Consider the following 23,089-nt stretch of genomic DNA (forward strand, 5'->3'; position numbering starts at 1 on the left):
CAGTCCTCAGCAAACATAAACCATGCAAGGTAGTACACATGGTAATCCCAGCACTCAGAAAATGGAGGCAGGAAGATCAGAAGTTCAAGGTCATCCTTGGCTACTTAGCTCATTTGAGGCCAGCCTGGGCTATAGATAAGGTTCTCACACCAGTTCTCAACCTGTGGGTCTCAACCACTGGAAAATATGTACTTCTGATGGTTTTAGCAAATGAGACACCACTCAGTTGCAAAATTACAGTTATGAAGTAGCAACAAAAATAAGTTTACCGTTAGAGGATCCTAAGACCACTGGAAATATGTATTTTCTGATAGTTGTGGACCACTGCTCTATTATTTAAAAAAAAAAAAAAAAAAAAAAAAAGCTATGTTTCCGGGCTGTAACATATCTCGTATCTCAGTGGTAGAACACCTCTTATGTGTGAGGCTCGTGGATTCCGTGCTTGGAGCAGCCAATAAACACATACATGCATACTAGATGTGTTGGCATAGACCTGTAATCCCAGCACTTAGGGAGACCAAAGCAAGGAAACAATAAATTCCAGACCACAGCATGAGTTCCAAGCCAATGCAGACTACATAGTGAGATCCTGACTCACACAAAATGTCTTTATTCTATGGTCCTTTGGCATTCTTGGGAAGGAGATTCTGTTTCATTTCGGTGCTTTGTTTTCCGATTTCCTCTCTAGAGTCAGGGAAGCATCTCTGAACTTCTGGCTGACAAATTTTGTTACAGACTTCAGTCCATTTTGCCACCTAACTGACAGACTAACCAAAAGTACCAAAAAAGCAGACCAACAAGGTTCACTTTCTCTTTTACTAAGTCATTACATTGTATGATACAAAGGAGGATTACAAGAAAATTAACTTCTAGGAAACATATTGAAAGAACTCACAAAGGAAAACTAAAGTAGTCAATTCTAACTTCCCGGTAAATTCAGTAAATCTCACTTAGAGAGAAAAAAGGCGGTGTTCCCTGTCTGCATAGTGTTAGAGATGAGCTCCAGAAGTCCAGGAAGTGATACCCTCAAATCTCCCTCTCCTTCTGTGGCTCTCGAGCCAGCCAGAACCGGGTTGGAAACATACTTTATTGTAAGTAAATAAGGAATTTCAAGCAGGTTAAATGAGGGGAGAATCGGTTAAGATATCCCTGTGGAATAGCTCAAGATAAAAGGGCTTCCGCCATGTTGTTAGCACTAGCAACCAAATAACCAACACTGCTCAGTGATCAGTTCTGCCTCCATGCAGCCTTCTTGACAATCAAGTCCAATTGTTAACCATTCTCCTGCATCTTCTCTCCATCATTGTGAATAATGAAACAGCCATAGAATCTGAGAGCGATGCTTGCTGTGCCCTGGAGGGGTGTTGTCACCTACTGCTTAGTCCTTCCTGGGCCCACTGTTCTCCTGCATAGTTTTCAGGATCCAGTCCACGTAGTTCTTTACCTTTGTGTAGATCCCATAGGTCCCACACTTTTTTCCCCAGGACACCAGGCCAGCTACATAGAATTTGGGGTTCTTGACATTGGGGATCGGCAAAGCAAAAGCGCCCCCGCTGTCCCCTTCACAGCTGTCGGCACCCTTTTCTCCAGCACAGATCATGTTGTTAGTGAAAACATAGTCACCTGGCCTTGCTTTGGGGTTCTCTTCTTTCACCCGTTTGCACTTTTCTAAAGAGGTTACGGGTAACTTTGCCCCTCTGAGTTTGATAACATTAAATCTCTTTTCTGTTCGGCCCCACCCTGAGATCATCCCAAGGTCACCCTCTGAGGGGTTGAACTCTGAGGAGGTGCCTGGCAGGCAGATGGGGGAGACAGTGGGTCCCATTTTCACAGGGTCTTTCAGCTGCACCAGGGCAATGTCATTGTCAAAATTTGTCCGTGTGTTCAGGTCATCCCCTTGTTTCCAGCCGGGATGAATGATCACGCGTTCGGTGACGAGCCTCTGGGCATTTTCCAATTGATCCATCCTCAAAGACGTGGACCCCACATACATCGACGGGTCAGAGTTTTCCTCCACAACGTGGGCAGCTGTCAACACCCAGTACTCATTGATAAGAGCCCCGCCAGCTCGGGGGTACTCAAAGAAGACTTGCCAGGGAAAACTCTGAATCTTGGCAGGGTACCCTCCAAATATCCTCTGCTGCATGATGAAGGGCTCGGTGGGTACTCCACAGACTAGAATAAGAACAAGATGGAGAGATGCAGGGAACGATGCTGGCCTCTGGAAAATCCAGCCACTCAAATGTTCTACCCAATGGACGACTGAGTTCCCCAGCACGCCTTAATCAATTTTAGTCAACTCCCTCCATATCTGACTCTTCCTAGTCTCACCTAAACACTTCCTTTGCCAATGCCAAGCAGACTTATGGTGGAAACTGGCTAGACAGGAGGGTTATATAAATGACTAAATCAAAACGAGCTAGTATTTTACAGTTCACAGCTTGGCTCATAGCTCCTCTGGGGCATGCCTCACGCTTAGCCCATAAGGCCAAAAACCCAACTAGAAGCCAATGCTGAGAGACTCTTAACCTCACACAGATAACGGCAGCAGGCTTTCTACCTTCAGCTGATACTCAGATGAAGTCCTTATCGTGTGTGTGTGTGTGTGTGTGTGTGTGTGTGTGTGTAGTCACTATGTAGTCCAAATTGGTCTCACAACTCACAATTCTTTCTCAGCATCCAGAGTGCTGCGATTGATTATAAGTGTACACCACCAGACCCGTTAGCATGGTTTGATCGGCACTTCCCTAACGACTAATGTAACACCAACTGTTGATGCTGGCAGGCTTTTCTATGTCCCTTCAAGTCAGCCTGAGTTGATGCCGTTGAAGGAATTCCACAGTCCAGAGTTACTATCACTTCACTATGCTGAGCTCTGGGAGACAGGGCTAAGCTCTTTCCAGGGAGGGCTACAGCTAATTTCATGCAGAACTTACTCCCTGGATGTATAGCTATGGTTTCTACCCACACCACAGCCCAGATTACCTGGAATACATCTTGGAAGCTCCATACCCAGTTGGTCATTCACCCAGCTCCCATTAGCAGCACAGTGATACTCCGCTGGAATAACACAAGGAGCATGTCACACACATTCCGAGCATCTCTCTCCCTCCCCCTGTATCCAAAGCTCCAGCTCCTCTGGATGTTGAACAGGGACACAGATCAAATCTAGACAAGAACCTTCAGCCGTGAATGATGCCACTGGCCTGTAATCCCAGCACTTAGGAGGTGGAAGCAGAAAGATCCAGGCCAGCCTCTGCTACATACAAAAGGCCGCCCTGAACCATGTGAATCCATCTCCAAAAGACTAGAGTGAGATGGGGAGGGGAGAAGTGGGAAGAGGGAGAGGTGAGGATAGCCCAGGCTCACATTGAACAACTCCTACCCTACCTTTCAAGGGCCAGAATTACAAACCTACATCACCATGCCTGCCCTCCTGTGGATTTTATCTGAAATAACTGCTGCGGAGACAGATGACCACAGAAAATAGATGTTGTAAAGGAATTCCTGTTGCACTGTGACACTAAGCTGGTGGCCCCTATGACTCCCCATGAATACAAGACAAGTGTGTCCTTAGACTAAGCTGAAAGGATGACAATGTCTTCTCTCTCTCTCTCTCTCTCTCTCTCTCTCTCTCTCTCTCTCTCACACACACACACACACACACACACACACACACACACACTTCTCCAGAAACTCTCTCCAACCAGAGAGAGCGCAGTAATCACCCTCCTAGTCACCCACACTCCTTCCCTCTCTCTTCTCTAGTAGAAGAACCTACCGCCTTCTCCGTGTTCCATGTAGTAATACGGCTCTTCACACGTGTAGTGAATGACAGAACCGAATGTAGTGTCCTCTGGATCTTCAACCTTACCATTCTCAATGGGATCTGGAACACCACAGTCCACAGCTACGAGAAGAAGCAGAGGCACGGACAGTCACTCCCTCCCAGGAAGAGTTGGGGACCCATTCCACCCCCACCCCTTTCTCAGCCACATCCATAACCACCCCCATGATGAATCTTTCAAAGCCAGCCTTCTCTAACCCAATTCTCTAGCACTGAGACCTGCCAGTGCAGATAGAGGAAAACCTAGTTCTCTGGGCGGCAGAGGCTCCTGTGTGAGCCCAAAATATACTCCCTTAGTACTGACAACATATCCCGTTGTCCCGTTCTTTAGAAGAAACATGGTAGTCTGATTGGCCTGGACTGGGAGAGGGCTAGACAATCCTCTATGCCAGACTCCTTCCAAAAATGCCAGCCGTTCTCTCGCAAGCCTATAAGAAAGCTGTGCATTCGGATTGTGATGTGCTGATTATTCCGTCCCCTCTGGGAGGGGAAAGAGGAGTTCTGCTTTGAAGAGACACCTACGTTGACATCCTAGCCTGGAGTTGCTCCACTGCCCGTCGCTTTGACAAGTGGAATAGAATGATGTCGAGCCAACATTTCCCTGGAGGAAAACAGACATCAACATTAATTTAAAAAAAAACATACAGAAAACCAAATCCAATAATGAAATTGAATCTCTGGCCTTGGATCAATGAGAAGTCCTTATCAAAAGAGACTTGGGACATCTTTAGAAGAATAACTCAAAGTATCCAGGAGCTGCAGTGAGAGGACAGCCCTGTCCCAGCGTTTCAGCCCTGTCAGAGTGCAGAGAGGGCGGGCTGGACCAGGAGCACCAGACCTCACAGGAACGACTGACAACACGTCCTATTCATGGGACTTGTTAATACCTTGATCAGGCAGCGACAACCTCCCATGCTCACAGTACTGACCTAGAGCCTGAGGTTAAGAAGATGCCTGAGGAGGCAGAGGCAGGCGGATTTCTGAGCTCGTGCCTGAGTGGTACTTTACCTCCACAACTTCAAATCCATCCACACAGGTAATCTTCACCACATCTTTAAACACGTATCTTGGCTTTTCAGGCTCCCAGATAGAGTTGGCAGTGATTTCTTTGGGACAGGGGATGGCTTGTACAGGACAGAAATGAGATTTATTAAATAGCTGGAAACTGTGCTGTTTTACATAATTCCCGCCGCTTCTGCCGCCGCTGTCACCACCACCCCTGTTTGAGACAGGATCTCTCTGTGTACCCTAGGGTAGATTGGAGCTTACTATGTAGCCCAGGCTGGTCTGACTTGCAGTAATTCTCCTGCCTCTACTTCTCTGGTACTGGAGTTATATCTGTGTAATAACATCTTCAGACATTCTCACATTTTCTGTGCATGGGGGAGAGGGGCTAGGCACAGGCTGGAGAAGGACACTGGGTGCCTGCCCTGTCACTCTCTGCCTTACCCTCTTGAGACAAAGTATCTCACAGCCCCTGGAGCTTGCCATGTTGGCCTAGGCTAGCTGACCACCAAGACTCTGTGATTTTCCTTTCTCTGCCCACTCCTGTGGAGACACGGGAGTTACAAATGTACTTTCCTATGGCTAGATTTTTGTTATAGATACAAAGATCCAAACTCAGATCCCAGAAAACTCTCTTACACACTGGCCCTGTCCCCTCATACTTTCCAAAACTTCCTGTTGTCCTCAGTTCTAATGTCTACCATTCCAACCTGTAAAAGAATACAATGCCACCCATCAGCTGCCCCTCCTCCTCCTTTTCTGCGTTTTCGAGACTAGTCAAAAAATTATTAACTAAAGAACAGTCTGTCTGTTTTGATTCTACGTGTCCAAAGAATTTTGTATCCCCAGTCAAAGAGGAGCTTTTAGGGTACTCACGATCTCCATGGTAACGAAGCTTCCAGCCTTTTTTTTGCCCTGTTAGGTCAGTTTGGAAGACAATATCAAGAGTATTGCTCTGGGTATTAATAGTTAGGGGTCCAGGGAACCCATTGCCACAGTAAGGACCAAACTGTCGGTTTTTTGCAGCAAACTGGAAGGAAACAATGTTACAAAATCACAAGAGAGAAAAATGTATAGGAGGGAATGAACGGATGGGGTACGAAATGAGAGCGATGCTTAGTGGAACACAAAGAAAGAAACAAGCAAACAAACAAAGGGTGGGTGGGAGAAAAGATCACTGTAATTTCAAACACTAGGTCTGGCTGATGGTGTAAACACAGCTACTTGGAAGACTGAGACAGGACTATTACAAGTTAAGACCAACTTGGGCAATTCAACGAGAATCTGTGCTGAAATAAGAAAATAGAAAAGGCTGGAAACGTAGCTCAGTGGTAGAACACTTGCCTAGCATACATGGGGCCAAAGGTTCAATCCCCGGTGCAAGAAGAAAGAAGTAAAGGCGTGGAGGGAGGGAGAGGAGGCTGACATCTGTAATCCTAGCACTCCAGAGGCTCGGATGAGAGAGTGGTTTTGAGAGTTTTGAAGCCAGCATGGGCTACATAGAAAAGCTCTGGCTTAAGGAAGGAGCAGGAGAAGTGGGGGAGGGCGCGGACCAAAAGGTAAAGCTAGTGTCTGAGATCTAGCAATGCAGTGGAGTGTTTGCCCGGAACCACAGAGAAGGCAGATGCCAAGAGAAGCCTCAGCAATCTAAATGGGTTGGGGGTCGGAACCACATTCATCATCTACAACGCACAATCAAACTATCATGGCAGTTCCCCTCCGAGTCAGCTGGTTCCACATCAAAATCTTCTCTCCGGATAGACACCACCACTCGGAAGCCCTCCTGCAGCCGAATCTGGTATTCACACCTTGAGTTCTCCGGGTATGGATTGGGATAATTGGGACTTGAGATCTCCCCAATCAGGGCAGTGAACACATCCCCACTACAGTTAACTATAGAAGAGAAAACAAGAAAGGACCAATCAGATACAGAGACAAGAAGTCCCCGCCCTCTCTGAATCTTCCGTTCAGATTAGCCCAGGATCTGTTCCTTAAATGAAGCCTCTGTGAAGCCATTACCCACAATGCTATGCGGCAAGCTAGCCAATGCCTGTGCGGTCTGTCTGTTTGCTACGGTTGTATAAGAAAGTTTCCATGTGGAACTGTCCATAGTTGTGAACAGCCTCGGGCAGTCTCTTCACAGGCATCTAGCCCTCTTTTCCAATGAACCAACTTTCCCCTGAAGGCTCATGTCGTAGTTTGAATCTTTTTGTTTGATTGGTTGGTTGGTTGCTTGCTTGTTTTTCGGGACAGGGTTTCTCTGTGTAGCCCTGGCTGTCCTGGAACTCACTCTGTAGACCAGGCTGGCTTCGAACTCAAAAATCCACCTGCCTCTGCCTCCCAAGTGCAGGGATTAAAGGCGTGCACCAGCACTGCCCGGCTGTGGTTTGAATCTTAAACATCTTCCAAAGTGATATATGCCAAGGGCTTGGTCACTGGCCTGTGACAGCGTTAGGTGGATGATGGAATCTTCATCTGGCCTAATAGGTAGAAGTTAGGTCACCACAGTATGACCTTGGAAAGGACATTGGTACCCCTGGCCTCCGTCTCTGCCTCCCCACTGTCCTGTGGTGAGCAGCTTTGCTCTACCACCCGACTCCCTTACATGATGCTCCACCCCACCACAGCCCCAAAACAATGGATCCACCCACCAGACACTGAAATTGCCATAACCATGAACCAAAATAAACATTTTATCCTTGTATCTGTTTAAGTCACCTTTCACAGCAAAGTAAAGTGAATACACCTTATCTTCCTCCCCTCCTGAGGCTCCTATTCCATCTGTGAATAGCTAAAAGCAGGTGCCATTGAAGGAAAAGCCTAATCAAAATTGGAAAGATAGACTAAGTCCTCGGTCCATCCCAAATCCGAGGGAACATCAAGACCTCTTAATGCTAAACTCACCTCCACAATTCCTCATGTCATCGTGGAGGAAGTACTCCGGGGGACAGGAGCAGAAGTATCCACCAATGAAATTATTGCAGAAGTGGCTGCAAGGGACATCTGTAAAATCTGTGCATTCATTTACATCTGCAAAAAGCAGAGAAAATTCAAGATCAAGAACAAAGACCTCGAAGGAAGAATGATGTAAGGCGAGTCTATAAGGATGAAAAACGAACAAACAGAAAAGGCTTGTTCCTTAAATACTCTCAGAGCCAGGCATGATGGCTCATGCCTGTAATACCAGTATTCAGGTGTCCAAAGCAGAACTGACCTGAGTCCAAGACCAGCCTGGGCTTCAATGCAAAACCCTTTCTCAAAAAAGAAAGAAAGAAAGAAAGAAAGAAAGAAAGAAAGAAAGAAAGAAAGAAAGAAAGAAAGAGACAGAGAGAGTCAGAGACAGAGAGAGACAGACAAGACAGAGAGATAAAGATAACGAGAGAGAGAGAGAGAGAGAGAGAGAGAGAGAGAGAGATACAGAGAGGTGGGAGAAAGGAAAAAGGAAGGGAGGGAGGAAGGAAGGAAGAAAAGACTCTAAGGCTCCAAGAACATCATGAAAGAGGTGCCATGTAAGAAGAACGTAGGAGCCAGAGGAAGAGACCAACTGTTGCAGGATCCTGTCTTCCAGGCCCTGCAGGCCATGACACTCTTAGACTCACCTCGGATGTTATTACCCGCACAAGACCGTGCCTGTCAATATCCTGTCATGGCGTGGAGAAGGACTCATGTGGCCCCACCCCTCCCTGAGGATCTATAGGCAACTAATTTATTGCTGGAGGAAGGACAGACATCTTCTTCAGAGGTATAGCCACTGGTACAGTGCCCAGGTGCCTATAAATAACCCCTGGACAAGCTCTTACACGGACCTAGTGAAATTCATCAACATAAAAAGACAGAAAAGCAGAAGACGAAAGAGAAGAAGAATTAGGAGGGGATACGGGAGGGTACAGAGGGCAAGCCTGGACAAATACATCATGTATGAGTATGAAAAGATCATGAGACTGTTATTATGTATAACTAACACATATTAATAAAAGAAGTTGGGAGGGGCAGAGATATGGCTCAGTGGTTAAGAGTACTTGCTCTCTGGCCCCATATTTTAAAATCTACAGATGCAATGAGGACAGTCTCTCTCTATGTTACTTTTCTGAAGTCCGATTCGGAACTGTGTCCTGCCACTGTGCCATAAGGAAGCTCACACCATGAGAAGCCCTACGACTTTTCTTGCATACAAAATAGACAACACCCTGCCCTGTTGGCACGTGCCCTAACTCCAGCATTCAGAAGACTGAAGCAAGAGAACCAGGAGTTCAAGGCCAACCTGGGCTACATAGAGACACTCAGTCTGGAAAAGAAAAAAAAAAATCTGTGCCTGAGAGACACCGTTGAAAGTAAAGATGGTGGTGACGTCATCTGGGGAGAAACGTTAGTACCTAAGGGATGTTGGCCTTTCTGTGAAACTGGACAGCATTTGGACTTTATGAGCAGTCCTGATTTCATTTTAACCTGGAGATGGATGTAGAAGGACCTAGGATCTGAAGACTTGACTACATTAGAGTACCACACAGTCCTTCTTATACAGTCCTTGGCAGATTATTAACACTCTTGGTTTCCACTTTTTCTCTAGTCCTGAGGTTTCTGAGAACCTTACAGACACAAAGGAAGCACTAAGCTGGAGTGATGTTTTTTTCTTTTTTGTTTTTCGAGACAGGGTTTCTCTGTGTAGCCCTGGCTGTCCTGGAACTCACTCTGTAGACCAGGCTGGCCTCGAACTCAGAGATCCGCCTGCCTCTGCCTCCCAAGTGCTGGGATTAAAGGCGTGTGCCACCACCGCCCGGCTTTCTTAATTTTTTTAAGACAGGATCTCTATCTAGATATCCCTGATCATCCCAGAACTCACTCTATAGTCCAGGCTAGCCTCAAACTCACAGAGATCTGCCTGCCTCTGCCTTCTGAGTGCTGGGATTAACGGCATGGGCCACCACACCCAGTTCAAGTTTGTATTTATTATTACTGTCCATGCATGTGTGCGCACAGTGGGGGCATCCTGAGGCACACACACGAAGGTCCAAGAACAAGCTCTTTATGCCTCTACCTTCTCATGGGCCCTGACCATGGGTGGTTGCATAGCAACCATTTCACAGACTGAACTGTCTCACCAGCCCTCTTTTTGCTTCTGATATGGAGACGGGATCTTACTAAGTTGCCTGTGTTGACCCTGAGTTGACAATTCTTCGGTTTTGGCCTCCAGAGTGTATGGGATCACAGGCCTGCACCACCCAGACCAGATCCTTGTCTTTATAGGAAGACAACGGTACCCACACTGTAGGGTTGAGCTGAAAGGTTGCATTCACGTAAGCAAGCCTTCTGCTAGAGCACCATTTCTCCGTGGTTCTCGGTCTCTGTCTGCTCTTTACCACCACTAACATGATAAAGTCACACAAAGGCAATTCGTGAGTAGATACAGGGCAAGTCAACACTTGTTAAAGATATAAGCAAATACCTGGAGACTTGAAGTGTCCAGCCGGGGCTGCATAGTAAGACCAAGACTCAGAGCAAGAGAGAACAGAAGCCCCATCTGATGCATTGTGTGGTACTTTACCTGCCTCTCATCTTTTGGTTGGATCCAGATGTCACGTACAGAGAGAGCACAAGGCCTTACCTACAGCAGTGTAATACGCTGCAAAGCCAGTAAACCGCTCTTCGTTGGAGAAGTCTGACGTGAAGACCACCTGGAGTTTATTGTACGGGAACTGAAACTCTTCTATAATGGGGGAGTTGGGACTCTTGCTGGTCCTCTGGCCACAGAGTCTCTCCTCCTCAAAGCCTCCTGAGATTATCTGAGAGAAGAATCAAAGGTAAAACTAAGAACAGGAAAAGAGAACAGAAACTTTACTCCCGATCTCCAGGTCTGTCTGTCTGTCTGTCTGTCTGTCTGTCTGTCCTGTCTGTCTCCTCCATCCCCACCTCATGTGCCCCCAGTGCTGGGGATCAAACTCAGGGCCTTGTCCTTACATGATTTACTCTACCACTGAGCCATACCCCCACCCCATAGGACAGCCTGACAACACACAGCCCCCCCAAATCCTTTCATTCCTCCATGCTCTCCACCCCTCCATCTCTCTCCCTCCTGTGCTTGGAATATACCTGCACTGAGTCGTATGCACAGTTCTCTGACAGCTCTATGTCCAGATGGGTGAAGTAAAGGTGAATCCCAAACCCCTCTGGGACTTCTATGTCCCAAGTTTTCACGACTTCATTGGGGTACGCCTGGGGATAATTAGGGGACAGGAGCTCCCCGTACATGGTAGGCTCAGCAGAAAATGAGGCCAAAAGAGAAAACAGGACGAAGCACCTGGAAGGAGGAAAAAAAAATCAATGAGAGGCAGGGAAGCCAGGAACCGATGGCTTCATCAGAGCTCTGACTGTTAGCCAGCCAACACGCCACAGACTAGACAAAGCTAAGACTAAATATATAAAAATTTAGAAATCAGGGTTCAGATCTGAGCTCTTTCTGGAGAAAATGAGAAGCCACATACAACAGGCCTGTGTGTAAGCCCAGCACTCTGGGGACAGAAGGATAGTGATTGTCACGCCAGCTTGGGCTGCATAGTGAGACCCTGTCTCAAAACTGTAATAGACAGAGAGTGGAGGTGGAGTCCATGCACATTTCCGTAGATACCTGATCACTTACCACATCTCTGGCGATTTGCCCATGGCTCTCTGGCTCTCTGGCCCTCTGACTTAGGAGGTAAAGGACAACCGGCCTGGCTGTCTTTATCTGACAGGTGCCTGCTTTGGTAGTGAGGGGCCACCCAGGGCTCAGTGTCACCTTTGCAAGAATACCATAGAGATAAGTTCCTATCAGGAATGGTCATCACACGATACCTGGCCCCTCACATCCTCCCTGGTGAGATTTCAACTAACTTCCCAGACCAGCACTGAGTTACCCTGCCCGGAGTCATCTTCCCATTTTTCTGCAAATTAGTGAGGAGTTTCTCCCTGCCTTTTGTGTCCTCCTCCACCCACTCCTGGCCCCTTGCATCAATCTCTCCACATTTCCTCACAGGCCTGAACATCCTGACCGCCCACCTTGAGATTGATGCCCTCCCATTCAAATCAGCTCCCTTTGACACGCTATTGCAGGTGCTTCTGCAGGTGACCCAATGGCCACTGACAGAGGAATGAGTTTCCTTCAATAGGGACAGGAAGAGACCTTAGGAGAAGCTAATCAGAAAGAAAGTATGCCCCTGCGGTGACAGGATGCAGAGAGTGATGGGGAAAGGGAAAGCTAACTGAGAAATATCAGGACAAGGGGATACGCCTGCCTTTACTTTTCTGAAGTTGGTTTGTTTTGTCCTTTGCTTAAAAAACAAGGTATCTTCCCATAGTTCCCAGAAAAGTCTTTCACAAATTGCCTCTACCCCTGAAAACACTGCTATGTGAAAACACGAGGCTGGGGTGGGGTGGGGTGGGGCGGGGGTCCAGTATTCTGCCCTCGCTCTGAGCCCCTTCCAACCCTCCATCTTTGTTCCAAACCTTACTCTAGATGGTCCCCTGTCTTTCCCTGTCCCTCTATCAAAGCTTCGCTCTTTAAAGTTGTTACCTTCAGGAGCTGATAGGAACAAGTGGGTCAGCCTCCGCTCCTGCCTCTGGTCATGCTGTGAAGCCCTGCGGCTCCAGAGAGAGTCAGCCTCGGCGGGAAGCTCCGCCCGACCTCCCTGTTCTGTCTGCTCTAAAGATTCCCTACCGGAGTGTGTTGTGCATGTCCGAAATTCCCTGTTGCAAACAGAGGGGGCTGGGAGACCACAACCTAGTTAAGGGTAATCGGCCTTGATCTTAGAGCGCCCTCTGCTTTTAAAACAAGAACTGCATCCGCTTCGCTGGGCTGAGATCCCGAGAAAAGAGGTGAATGGGGAATTTTGAGATTGCCTAATTCTCTCTTTCAGCCAAAGGGTGTGTTTCAGAGATTTCGGGGAAGTCGGGTGATTTATTTTTAAAGGAAGGAGGAGTTAATAAGAGGGAGGAAAACTAAACTCAAAAAGTCCAAATCTGTGTGAATCACAAATCAAAGGAAGAGAGTCATCAGAAATAGAAGTCGTCTTAAGGCTATAGGAGGCAAGATGGTTCCGCTCAGAAAGGTACCTACCTCCAGGCAGAAAGACTGGACCCACATCACTGGAGAAAAGACAGCTCCTGCAAGCTGTCCTCTGAGACCATGTAAATGCAATTATTTTTTAATTAAAAAATAAATGCAACTCATCCTGCCTCTGAGACAAATCTAGTGGTCGGGTGACAACATACACCTAGACTGAAGACGGCACGTGCTCTCATGTTTTCTTTGTCCCAAAAATCCCATCTCAAGGCTGGGCAAGGTGACCAATGCCTGTAATTCCAGAATAAGAATTTCTGAGAATCTGAGTCTAGCCTGGGCTACAGAGAGAATATGGGGCCAGCTAGGTCTCTATAATATGTTTGTTTCTTGTTTAATTTGATGCACAGCTGTGATCCCAGTGCTTAGGAAGTGAAACCAAGAGCTATCAGAAACTTAAGGCCAGTCTTTCCTTATATAGTCAGTTGGAGGTCAACCTGGGCTACCTGAGATCAAAAGAGGCTTGCCTAATGTTGTTTCTCCAACTCTAATAAATTTGCCCTCAAGCGTCATTCTGAATCCATTTCTAAATTATTTACTAACAAGGACATGAAAAGATGGCGCCAAGGTTAAGAGCACTGGCTGTCCTTCCAGAGGACCCAGGTTCAAGTCCCAACGCCTGCATGGTAGCTCACAACCTTCAGTGTAATTCTGGTTCGGGGGACCTGACACCTTCTGGCCTCTACGGCCACCAGGCATGTATGTGGAGCAATACATATATTCAGGCAAATGCTTATATAATAAATACATAAAATAAAATAAGTAAATCTAAAAGAAAAATTTTGAATAGCAGTGAACCATGCTCTTCCTCCTTCTCTTCCTTCTCTTCTTCCTCTTCCGCCTCCTCCTCATTCTTTTATTCTTCTTCCTTGCAACTGGGTCTCACTGTGTAGTCCTGGCTGCCCTGGAACTTTCTGTGTAGTCCAGAGCAACCTTGAACTCACAGAGAATGCCTGGCTCTGCCTCCCAAGTGCTGTGTGCCACCATGTCAGGCCATGGAATATGCTTTTTAGGTCTACGCCTATGTAACCTTAAACATGACCACATTCCTCCCCCAGGTATATCTCTGGGAACCTCAAAAGAAATACCAAACCTTTGTTTCCAATAAAAATACCTTTAGGGCTGGAGAGATGGCTCAGTGGTTAAGACCAAAGACCGTTCTTCCTGAGGACCAGAGTTCAGATCCCAGCACAAATAGAGTTTTACAACAACCTCCTGTAACTCCCAGTTCAGGGGATCTAATGTATAAACTCACACATGGACACACACGTGCGAGAGAGAGAGAGAGAGAGAGAGAGAGAGAATACTTTCGTTCCATCCATCCACAGATAGGGTCTTCATCTCCCCGTTAGCACACCATCCTTCTGCTACCGGACATCACTCATTAAAAGAAGGGTAAAGAAACAAAGAGGCCTCTATATCTCTGCCAGGCCTGCAGTAGGGCCCACTCCAGCAAAGTCCAAGTGTGGGACAGGTTAGGGCTCATGGGACAGCCGAGTTGAGGTGTTCAAGGTCCCAAGAGTGAAGAGTGGGGATGTTCCTGCCTGTGTTCCAGGCGGTGGCCAAGAACCCAGACCAAGCCACAGATAAGAACTACTTGGAGGTCTTCCCACAGGAAGAGGGGACCAGCAGGTGAAGTCATAGGCACAGACTTCCTATGGCGTCCTGGCTGGTTTTGTGTATCAACTTGACACAAGCTGGAGTTATCACAGAGAAAGGAGCTTCAGTTGAGGAAATGCCTCCGTGAGATCCAGCTGTAAGGCATTTTCTCAGTGATGGGGGGGGGGCATTTTGGGTACCTGGGCTGGTAGTCCTGGGTTCTATAAGAAGGCAAACTGAGCAAGCCAGGGGAAGCAAGCCAGTAAGTAACATCCCTTCATGGCCTCTGCATCAGCTCCTGATTCCTGACCTGCTTGAGTTCCAGTCCTGACTTCCTTTGGTGATGAACAGCAGTGTGGAAGTGTAAGCTGAATAAACCCTTTCCTCCCCAACTTGCTTCTTGGTCATAATGTTTGTGCAGGAATAGAATCCTTGACTAAGACAAATGGTGAGGACCACCCTGTTAGAAGTAGAGACTCAGGGTTAGAGAGATGGCTCCGAGGTTAAGAGCACTGACTACTCTTCCAGAGGTCCTGAGTTCAATTCCCAGCAACCACATGGTGGTTCACAACCATGTGCAATGGGGTCTGATGCCCTCTTCTGGTGTGTCTGAAGAGAGCAATGGTAAATACATAAATCTTTTTTTTTTTTTTTTTTTTTTTTTTAAGTAAAAAAAAAAGGAGAGACTTTTCTGGCAGGTCACAGGGACAACAATGGCTGTTTCAACTGTGAGACTTTCACAAGTCTCTCAGCTCCACAGGTAGGCCCTTCAGTCACCCCACCCCCCTACCCCCCACCCCCACTTGAGAGGCAAGTGTCCTTTCCGAGCTAGTAGAACAGGAAAGCAGGTTTCCCTGTCCAGTCACTGTAGAAGAGCCAACCAGGGCTTGCACACTTTTGTTTTTCTCTCAGAATGCAGTAGAGTAGAATCCTCGCCGCCCCCAACCCCGCCGCCGCCACCCCGCCCCCAACCCCGCCCCCAACCCCCGCCGCCGCCCCCATCCCGCCCCCAGCTGGAAGCATGTTCCTGCCACGAGGCAGCCATCTAGTGTTGAAAATTAGAACATAGCTTTTTTAAAAAATGTTTAAATCCCTTTGCAACCTAGGTTTTTTTGTTTTTTGTTTTTTGGGGGGTTTTTTGTTGTTGTTGTTGTTGTTGTTTTTGTTTTTTGTTTTTTCGAGACAGGGTTTCTCTGTGTAGCCCTGGCTGTCCTGGAACTTACTTTGTAGACCAGGCTGGCCTTGAACTCAGAAATCCACCTGCCTCTGCCTCCCAAGTGCTGGGATTAAAGGCATGCGCCACCACCGCCCGGTGCAACCTAGGTTTTTACTGTATCCACCCTAACCCTATTCAGTGCTACGAACTGCCATGTGACCTCATTTGGGGTCCTTATCCACCCAAACCAGTACATACAGCTTCCACAGACACTCACATGTGTCTCTTCTTTGAGACGCCCACACCCTTGCTCTCTGTGTGTCTTATTTTCTTTCTCACTGACTCTTGTACTTAAAATATATGTTTAAAAAACTTTTTTGCTGTTTTTATTTGTTTGTTTGTTTCTTGTTTGTTTGTTTTTTTCAAGACAGGATTTCTCTGTGTGGTTCTGGCTACCTACCCTTGGAGCTCACTCTGTAGACCAGGCTGGCCTCAAACTTGGAGATGTGCTTGTGTCTGCCTCCCACGTGCTGGGATTAAGGGCGTGCTGCCACCACTGCCAGGGTTTGTTTGTTGGTTTTGTTTTGTTTGCTTTTTGTTTTTTCAAGACAGGGGTTCTCTGTGTAACCCTGAGTGTTCTGGATCTCTCTTCCCGCCTGCTCCCTCTCCCCCCCCCTCCCCCCCCCCCCCCCCCCCCCCCCCCCGTCTCTCCGTTCTCTCCCTCCATCCATACCCCCTCCCCTCAATCCTGGGCTAGCCTCAAACTCTGAGATCCCCCTGCCTCTGACTCCCAAATCTGGGATTAACTACCAAAATAGGCTTGAAAAAGAAAAACACTTTTCGGAAGAACTCCATCCCTGTTTCAAGCTGTCTTGAAATCCTGTCCCTCATGGGGCTGTGTTGCTATCCCCACCTCCAGTGACACACTTGGGTGCAATTTTTTAATTTCTAATTTTCCCTGGAGCCCAAGCTGACCCCAGTACTGAGCTTGCTGGTGAACTCCACCTCGTAGAACATCTTCTACAAAAGAATACTCACTTTTTTTTTTAATCTTTATTTTTATTTAGGTATGAGTGGTTTGCATGTTCTGTGTTCATGCTGTGCCCGAAAATGCCAGAAGGGGGCGCCAGATGCCCTAGGATTGGAGTTACAGCTGGTTGTGAGCCTCCTTGTGGGTGCCAAAATTTAACCTGTTACCCTGGAAGGGAAGCCCTTGTTCTTAACAGCTGAGCCATCTCTCCGGCCTCCTGGACAGGCATCCTTCAAATCTTTCCAGGTATTTTCAGATACGCATCTCTTTTATGACTCCTGTCATTGCCTTTCATGAAATCACTCTGCTTTAAAGCATTCTCCTCCCAGGACAGGCTTTCTCTTTGACCTCATGCTTGTTGGGTACAAAGAGTCACCAAACAGGTATGTTTTGTTTTGAAACAGATTCGCATGTATTCCAGGCTAACTTCAAACTCACCACGCAACAAAGTCTCAAAAATCCTCCAAATTCTGATTCCCCTGCCTCCTCGTCTGGGTGCTGGGATTATAGGTATCACCACACTGGACTCTCCTGTACTTCTTAATTTCACTCACCAACTATATGACCTGCAACACCGGCAGACTCGCCTCAAATTACTCTTCAACCTTGAAATGCATACGGGAAGCTGGATTTTCGCATGCTCAAGCTCAGGAAAGAGTCACTTGAATCCAAGGTCAGACCTTCTCCTGTTTCTTCCCTGATCCTGTGTGTACGATGGAATTTGCCAGCCCAGCACACCATACCTATGCTTTGCCCTCACAGATAAAAGCTGGACTGCTCTGTCGCTCATGTGATACGTGTAGGAGGTAAGATCTATAATGGAAAGAAAGAAAAACAATATCAGCAAGAAAAACAGTCAGGGGCTGGAGAGATGGCTCAGAGGTTAAGAGCACTGACTGCTCCTCCAGAGGTCCTGAGGTCAGTTCCCAGGAACCACATGGTGGCTCACAACCATCTGTAATGGGGTCTGACGCCCTCTTCTGGTGTATCTGAAGACAGTGACAGTGTACTTACATACATAAAACAAATAAATCTTTTTTTAAAAAATTGTATTTAAAAAAACAAACAGATCTGTTCCAGGCTTGGTCACCAGCCCATGGCACTGCTGAGAGAGGCTAAGGCAGTGCTTCTCAACTTTCCCAGTGCCCCAACCCTTTAATACAGTTCCCTATGTCGTGGTGACCTCCACACCAAGCCATAAGATTATTTCCATTGTAACTTCATAACTGTAATTTGGCTACTGTTAGGAGTCGCAATGTAAATATTTTAGAGCTAGAGGTTTGCTAAGGAGGGCTGCGACCCACAGGTTGAGAACTGCTACACTGGAGCCTTTAGCCATTGAACCTTGTAAGAGGAACCTGGATCATGGGGACATGCTCCTCCGCCCTTTGCTCCAAGTGAGGTAAGCAGCCTCTGTCACCACACACTGTGGCCATTGTGTGCTGTGTTCTCACAGGTCCAAAACAACAGGAAGAAGTGACTGTGGACTGGAATCTAGGAGACCATGAGCCAAAATCAACCCTTCCTTCTGATAAGTTGCTTATCTTGGTATTTGTGGGATTTTCCCCTACCCTAAAGAACTGAAGCTTGAAAGGGGACTTAGAATGGCCAGAATTTCCACAGTGGGCCAACCGTGTTTTCCCTTTTTCTGCTAATCCTTCCCAGATGCGAGCTAACCCTTTCCTCTAACATCATCCCTGGGTCTATCCTACCCCAGGTGAGAAGTAAGTACATCTTCCTTGACAACAGCTCTACACGTTTCTGAAACTACGTTGCTCATCAGAGTCAGATCATAAGTGGAGGTTTCTCCAAATGTCTTATCACTCACAAACAGAGCACCCTTTCTGTGCTTACTGTGGCCTCCAGGGTTGGGACACAGCCTGATGGGTAGAGTGTCTTCCTGGCACACCCCAGGCCCTAGGTCAATCCCTAGTACTACAGAGAAAGGAAAACAGAAAGTTTTAATATATGATCATGATTCATTATCTAACAAGGTTCTTATTGATTTGTGGTACTTCAGACTGAACCTAGGGTACACTGTGCAAGCACTAGGAGGGCGCTCACTGCCAAGCCTGATGACCTGAGTTAAATTCCCAGGACCTACATGATGAAGGAGAGAACTGACTCCCATGGGTGTCCCCTGCTCCCCCACACACACACATACACACAAACACACACATATACACACACACACACACACACATATACACACATACACACACATATACACACATACACACACATACACACACCACACATACTCACATACACACATACATATACACACATACATACATACACATACACACCATATACACACATACACACACATAAACACACACATACACACATATACACACATACATACACACACAAATAATAAAAATTTAAAATTAATTTAATGTATATGTTATCTATGTATGTGTATGTGCATACCATATGTGTGCAGGTACCTACAGAAGCCAGAAGAGGAGGTCAGATGCCCTGGATCTGAAGTCACAGGCAGTTGGGAGCTGACCAACCTGAATGCTGGCTACTGGATTCATGTCTTTTGCAAGAATAACGAGGGTTTCTTAACTGCAGAGCCAATCTCTTCAGCCGCCCCCTCCCTGCTGCCTTCCCACATCCTCACCCCATCCACTTTGTTGTTGTTTAGACAGATTTTTCTTGAGCTGCAGGACTGGCCTTGAATTTATAATCTCATGCCCTGGCCACCTCGGTAGCTAGAATTACAGGCCCACTGCAGCAAGCACACTTATATACCCTGAGTGTTTACTCTGTTCTGAGAATACAAACACAGACAAGAATCTTCGTGTGTACCCCGCCCTGTGTGCCCCCATCCTTCCCCACCCCCATACTCAGAAGGAACTGGCTTTGCAAGCCAGATTAATGCTGTGACCCAGTACCTGGCACTGAACGAGAGCCAAGGCCAGGAAAAGCACTAAGTCACCAGGACCACAGACACAGTGAGGCCCCGCTCTAAAAAACTAAATACATTTAAAAAAAAAGAAAAGAAACTTGCTTTCTAGTGGAAGAAAGGACAAAAAAAATTGTGTGAAAGTTTAATGATAACACAGTGGGTTTTATTTTTCTGTGTATATGTGATTAGCTTTTCAATTTATTATTTTCTGGAGAAGTAACCACCTGGCTTGCTTCCAAAATTGAACTTATTGTCTGATTTTTAAATTTTTTTTTTTTTTTTTTTTTTTTTTTTTTTGCTAGCAACTTTTTCTTTTGAATGCACAAAACAAGATCACATATATAGTTAATTTGTTTTTAAGTTGTGGGTTAAAAAGATAGCTCAGTGGTTAAGAGTATTAACTGCTCTTCCAGAGGGCCAGAGTTCAATTCCCAGCAACCACAGGTGACAACCATCTGCAATGGGATCTGATGCCTTCTTCTGGTGTGTCTGGAGACAGCTACAGTGCACTCATATGAATAAATATGTTTTTAATTTTTATTGCTTATTGTGGTTGTTTATTTTTGTTGGAGGGTATTGTTTTGAGACAAGAGCTTACTCTGTAGCCCAGGCTAGCTTCCAGTTCCATGGCAATTCTCCAATCAGCCTCTTGAACACTGGGATACAGGTGTCACCACACCCAGCAGTTTCTTTGGTTTGTTTGGTTGGTTGGTTTCCTTTCGTTTAATTTGGTGTGGGGTTTTCTAATTTGTTTGTTTGTTTGTTTGTTTGGTTGGTTGGTTGGTTTGGTTTGGTTGTATTGTTTGGGTTTTTTATTTGTTTAGATTTTTTGTTTTGTTTTTGTTTTTGTTTTTGTTTGTTTGGGGTCTTGTTGTTGTTTGTTGTTTTGTTTTGTTTTGTTTTGTTTTTGTTTTGTTTGAGACAGGGCTATTCTTTGTAGCCCTGGCTGTCCTGGAACTTGCTCTATAGACCAGGCTGGCCTTGAAGTCACAGAGATCTGCCTTTGTCTGCCTCCTGAGTGCTGAGATTAAAGGCCTGTGCCACCATGCCTGGTTTGTTTCTTCTTCTTGAGACCTGGTCACACTACACAGCTCAAGCTGGTCTTGAACTCGCACTCAGTGTACTGTTGTTAGCTTACTACTGATGATGATGATGATGATGATGATGATGATGATGATGATGATGATGATTGAATCTTCAGTTTGAACACACTAGGCATGTGCTATCCCACCGAGCCTGCATTCCCAGTATATTGTTTTATATTTTATGATGATGGTGTGTATAATTGACAGGCCACACCTGTGCGGTGGGTATGTGGAGGTCTGAAAACAACTTGAACACAACCAGCGTTGTCCTCCATGTCTACACTGGATCTGGGGATTGAGCTCCGGTTCAGTCTTGCATGATGAGTGGTTTTCCCTCAGAGCCAGATCTGTTCCCTCTAGCCCTCCTTGTACTTGTTTTTCTTTCCAGACAGTGTCATGCTAAGGTTCCTGGGTAGGTCTTGATTTTGTACTCCCCCTGCCTCAGCTTCCTAAGTAGTTGTGATTAGAGGTCTGTGCTTCCAGGCCCAGCTAGAGGAGAGAGGCGGGGAAGTGGGGAGGGGGCAGGGAGGAGGGAGAGGGTTCTGCTATGGTACCCCTATGGAGGTCTTTCAGAAAATGGTTCTCTCCTTCTACAGTGAGTTCCAGAGATCAAAGGCAGGCCACCAAGCTTGTGAAGCAAGAGCTTTTATCTGCTAAGACGCCTCACTGGCCATGAAGTGCCTTTTAAATGTGCCCTAACCTCCTTTGGTGGCATGGAGTTGATGTCCTCTCTTCCCTTGAATATGGCTGGGGCTCTGATCCCCACAACCAGTACAGAGGACAGTGGACTCTTTGTGAATTGCAGAGCCAGGTGGGAAAGGGCCATCCTGAACCCCACAGCCCCGACCTCCACAGGGCACTCCCGTCCTGTAGCTGCAGGCTCACTATTGTTTACATCTAGGACCATCCTGTGATTGGCTAAGTTACAGCACCCTTGAATCCATGTCCTAATGTCTGTCCTTAAACTAAAGAGCTTGACTGGGAAGTGGGGTGGCGGCAGGATTCCACTCTTTATAACGAGGCCATGTGGGAAGACCTTGATGGAGCAGCGACATCAAGCTTCTAAATTCTGATGAAACATCTTACCTGTGAATGGGGCACACCCATCTTCAGGGAAAGCTAGAAAGTCTTCTTCATTTTATTTGTCTGTTTTCCAGATGGGTCTCTCTATGTAGCCTTGGCTGTCCTGGAAGAACTCACTCTCCAGACCAGGCTGGCCACGAATTCAGAGATCTACCTGCTGAGTGCCGGGATTAAACGCTTGTTGCACCACCACCACCAGGCCCCTCATCCTCTGTGCATGCTTCTCTGTGTGTGTGTGTGTGTGTGTGTGTGTGTGTGTGTGTGTGTGTGTGTGTGTGAGTCAGTGGCCAACTTGCAGGAATGTGCTCTCTCCTTCTACCATGTGGGTCCCAGAGACTGAATTCAAATAGTCAGACTGCAGCAGGAGCCTTTATCTATGAAGCCAAGGCCCAGGGACTGCTCCATCCCAGCCTTCCTGCCTCCACCTAGAGGATGACCCTGCTGTTGAGATCAGACTGTAATTCCCTTGGTATAAGAGAGTGGCTTCCCAGGTTGTCTCTAGGGACAGGGGATGCATTGTACAAGTAAAGTTGACCTCCAGTCTGAGTTCAGATGCAGAAGCAGGATAACTCTGCACCTGGCTGTGCATGTAGACATCACTGCCTGCCCAGCGCCACCCATGAGGCACAGGCTGATAAATTGATTCCTCTGAGTTAAAAGGGCACCACTCTGTAAAATTATCAAAGTCAATGGGACCGTATGAACATATTATATCAAGAAAAACAGGCTAGAGAATTGATCAAACACACCAGACCTAAAAGGAGAGCCATATCCTCATCTGGCTCCAATGAAGAAACGGATACCTAACCTTTCCAGGGCAGTGGCCCTAAAGGACCTGTCATCTGACCAGCTGGGGACCAACAGGCAGAGAACCGACAACCACACTGGCTTCAGCTCACTTGTGTTCACTGTTGACATGGCCTAGTCAAATTTCCATCCATCCATTTGTCCATCTACCCAGTTGTTTGTCCCTCTGGACTGGTCCTATGCTTTGTCTTGCAGCTTGACTCAACCCTGATGCTCAGCTTGGCTATAAACCTGCAGACTGCAGGCTTGGCTCTTTAGCAGCCGACAGTCTGTCATCTAATTGCCAACCACTGAAATTCTTGTCATATTACTAGGGTAGAAATAAATGTGGAGGGGGGCGGGAGGGAGGGAGGGAGGGAGGGAGAGAGAGAGAGAGAGAGAGAGAGAGAGAGAGAGAGAGAGAGAGAGATAACGAGCAAGCTAAGGTATGCATTTGCACATGCACATGCACATGAAAGCCAGAAG

At 46.8% G+C, this 23,089-nt stretch overlaps 1 protein-coding gene and 1 long non-coding RNA gene across 3 annotated transcripts; one reads left to right on the plus strand and one right to left on the minus strand.

The window, feature by feature from the left end:
- Positions 1-802: 802 nt before the first annotated feature.
- Positions 803-12,582, minus strand: C1s (complement C1s). Its single transcript, XM_034511972.2, has 12 exons — positions 12,399-12,582; positions 11,487-11,624; positions 10,940-11,147; positions 10,455-10,632; positions 7,757-7,882; positions 6,546-6,745; positions 5,729-5,882; positions 4,856-4,971; positions 4,370-4,448; positions 3,782-3,910; positions 2,986-3,060; positions 803-2,175 (listed from the first exon to the last, which is right to left on the minus strand). The coding sequence occupies exons 2-12, from the start codon at positions 11,507-11,509 to the stop codon at positions 1,379-1,381; spliced, it is 2,085 nt and encodes a 694-aa protein (XP_034367863.1). The 5' UTR covers positions 11,510-11,624; positions 12,399-12,582; the 3' UTR covers positions 803-1,378.
- Positions 12,583-16,878: 4,296 nt separating this feature from the next.
- LOC143443525 (uncharacterized) lies at positions 16,879-19,908 on the plus strand. Of its 2 annotated transcripts, XR_013112605.1 has the most exons (5): positions 16,879-16,975; positions 17,134-17,402; positions 17,492-17,535; positions 18,186-18,453; positions 19,179-19,908. It is a non-coding gene; the product is annotated as an uncharacterized LOC143443525 (long non-coding RNA). The 2 variants fall into 2 exon arrangements; XR_013112604.1 differs by having other exon boundaries at positions 18,186-19,908.
- Positions 19,909-23,089: the final 3,181 nt, after the last annotated feature.

This window comes from Arvicanthis niloticus, chromosome 9 (genome assembly GCF_011762505.2).
Source record: "Arvicanthis niloticus isolate mArvNil1 chromosome 9, mArvNil1.pat.X, whole genome shotgun sequence".
NCBI classification, from domain to species: Eukaryota; Metazoa; Chordata; class Mammalia; order Rodentia; family Muridae; genus Arvicanthis; species Arvicanthis niloticus.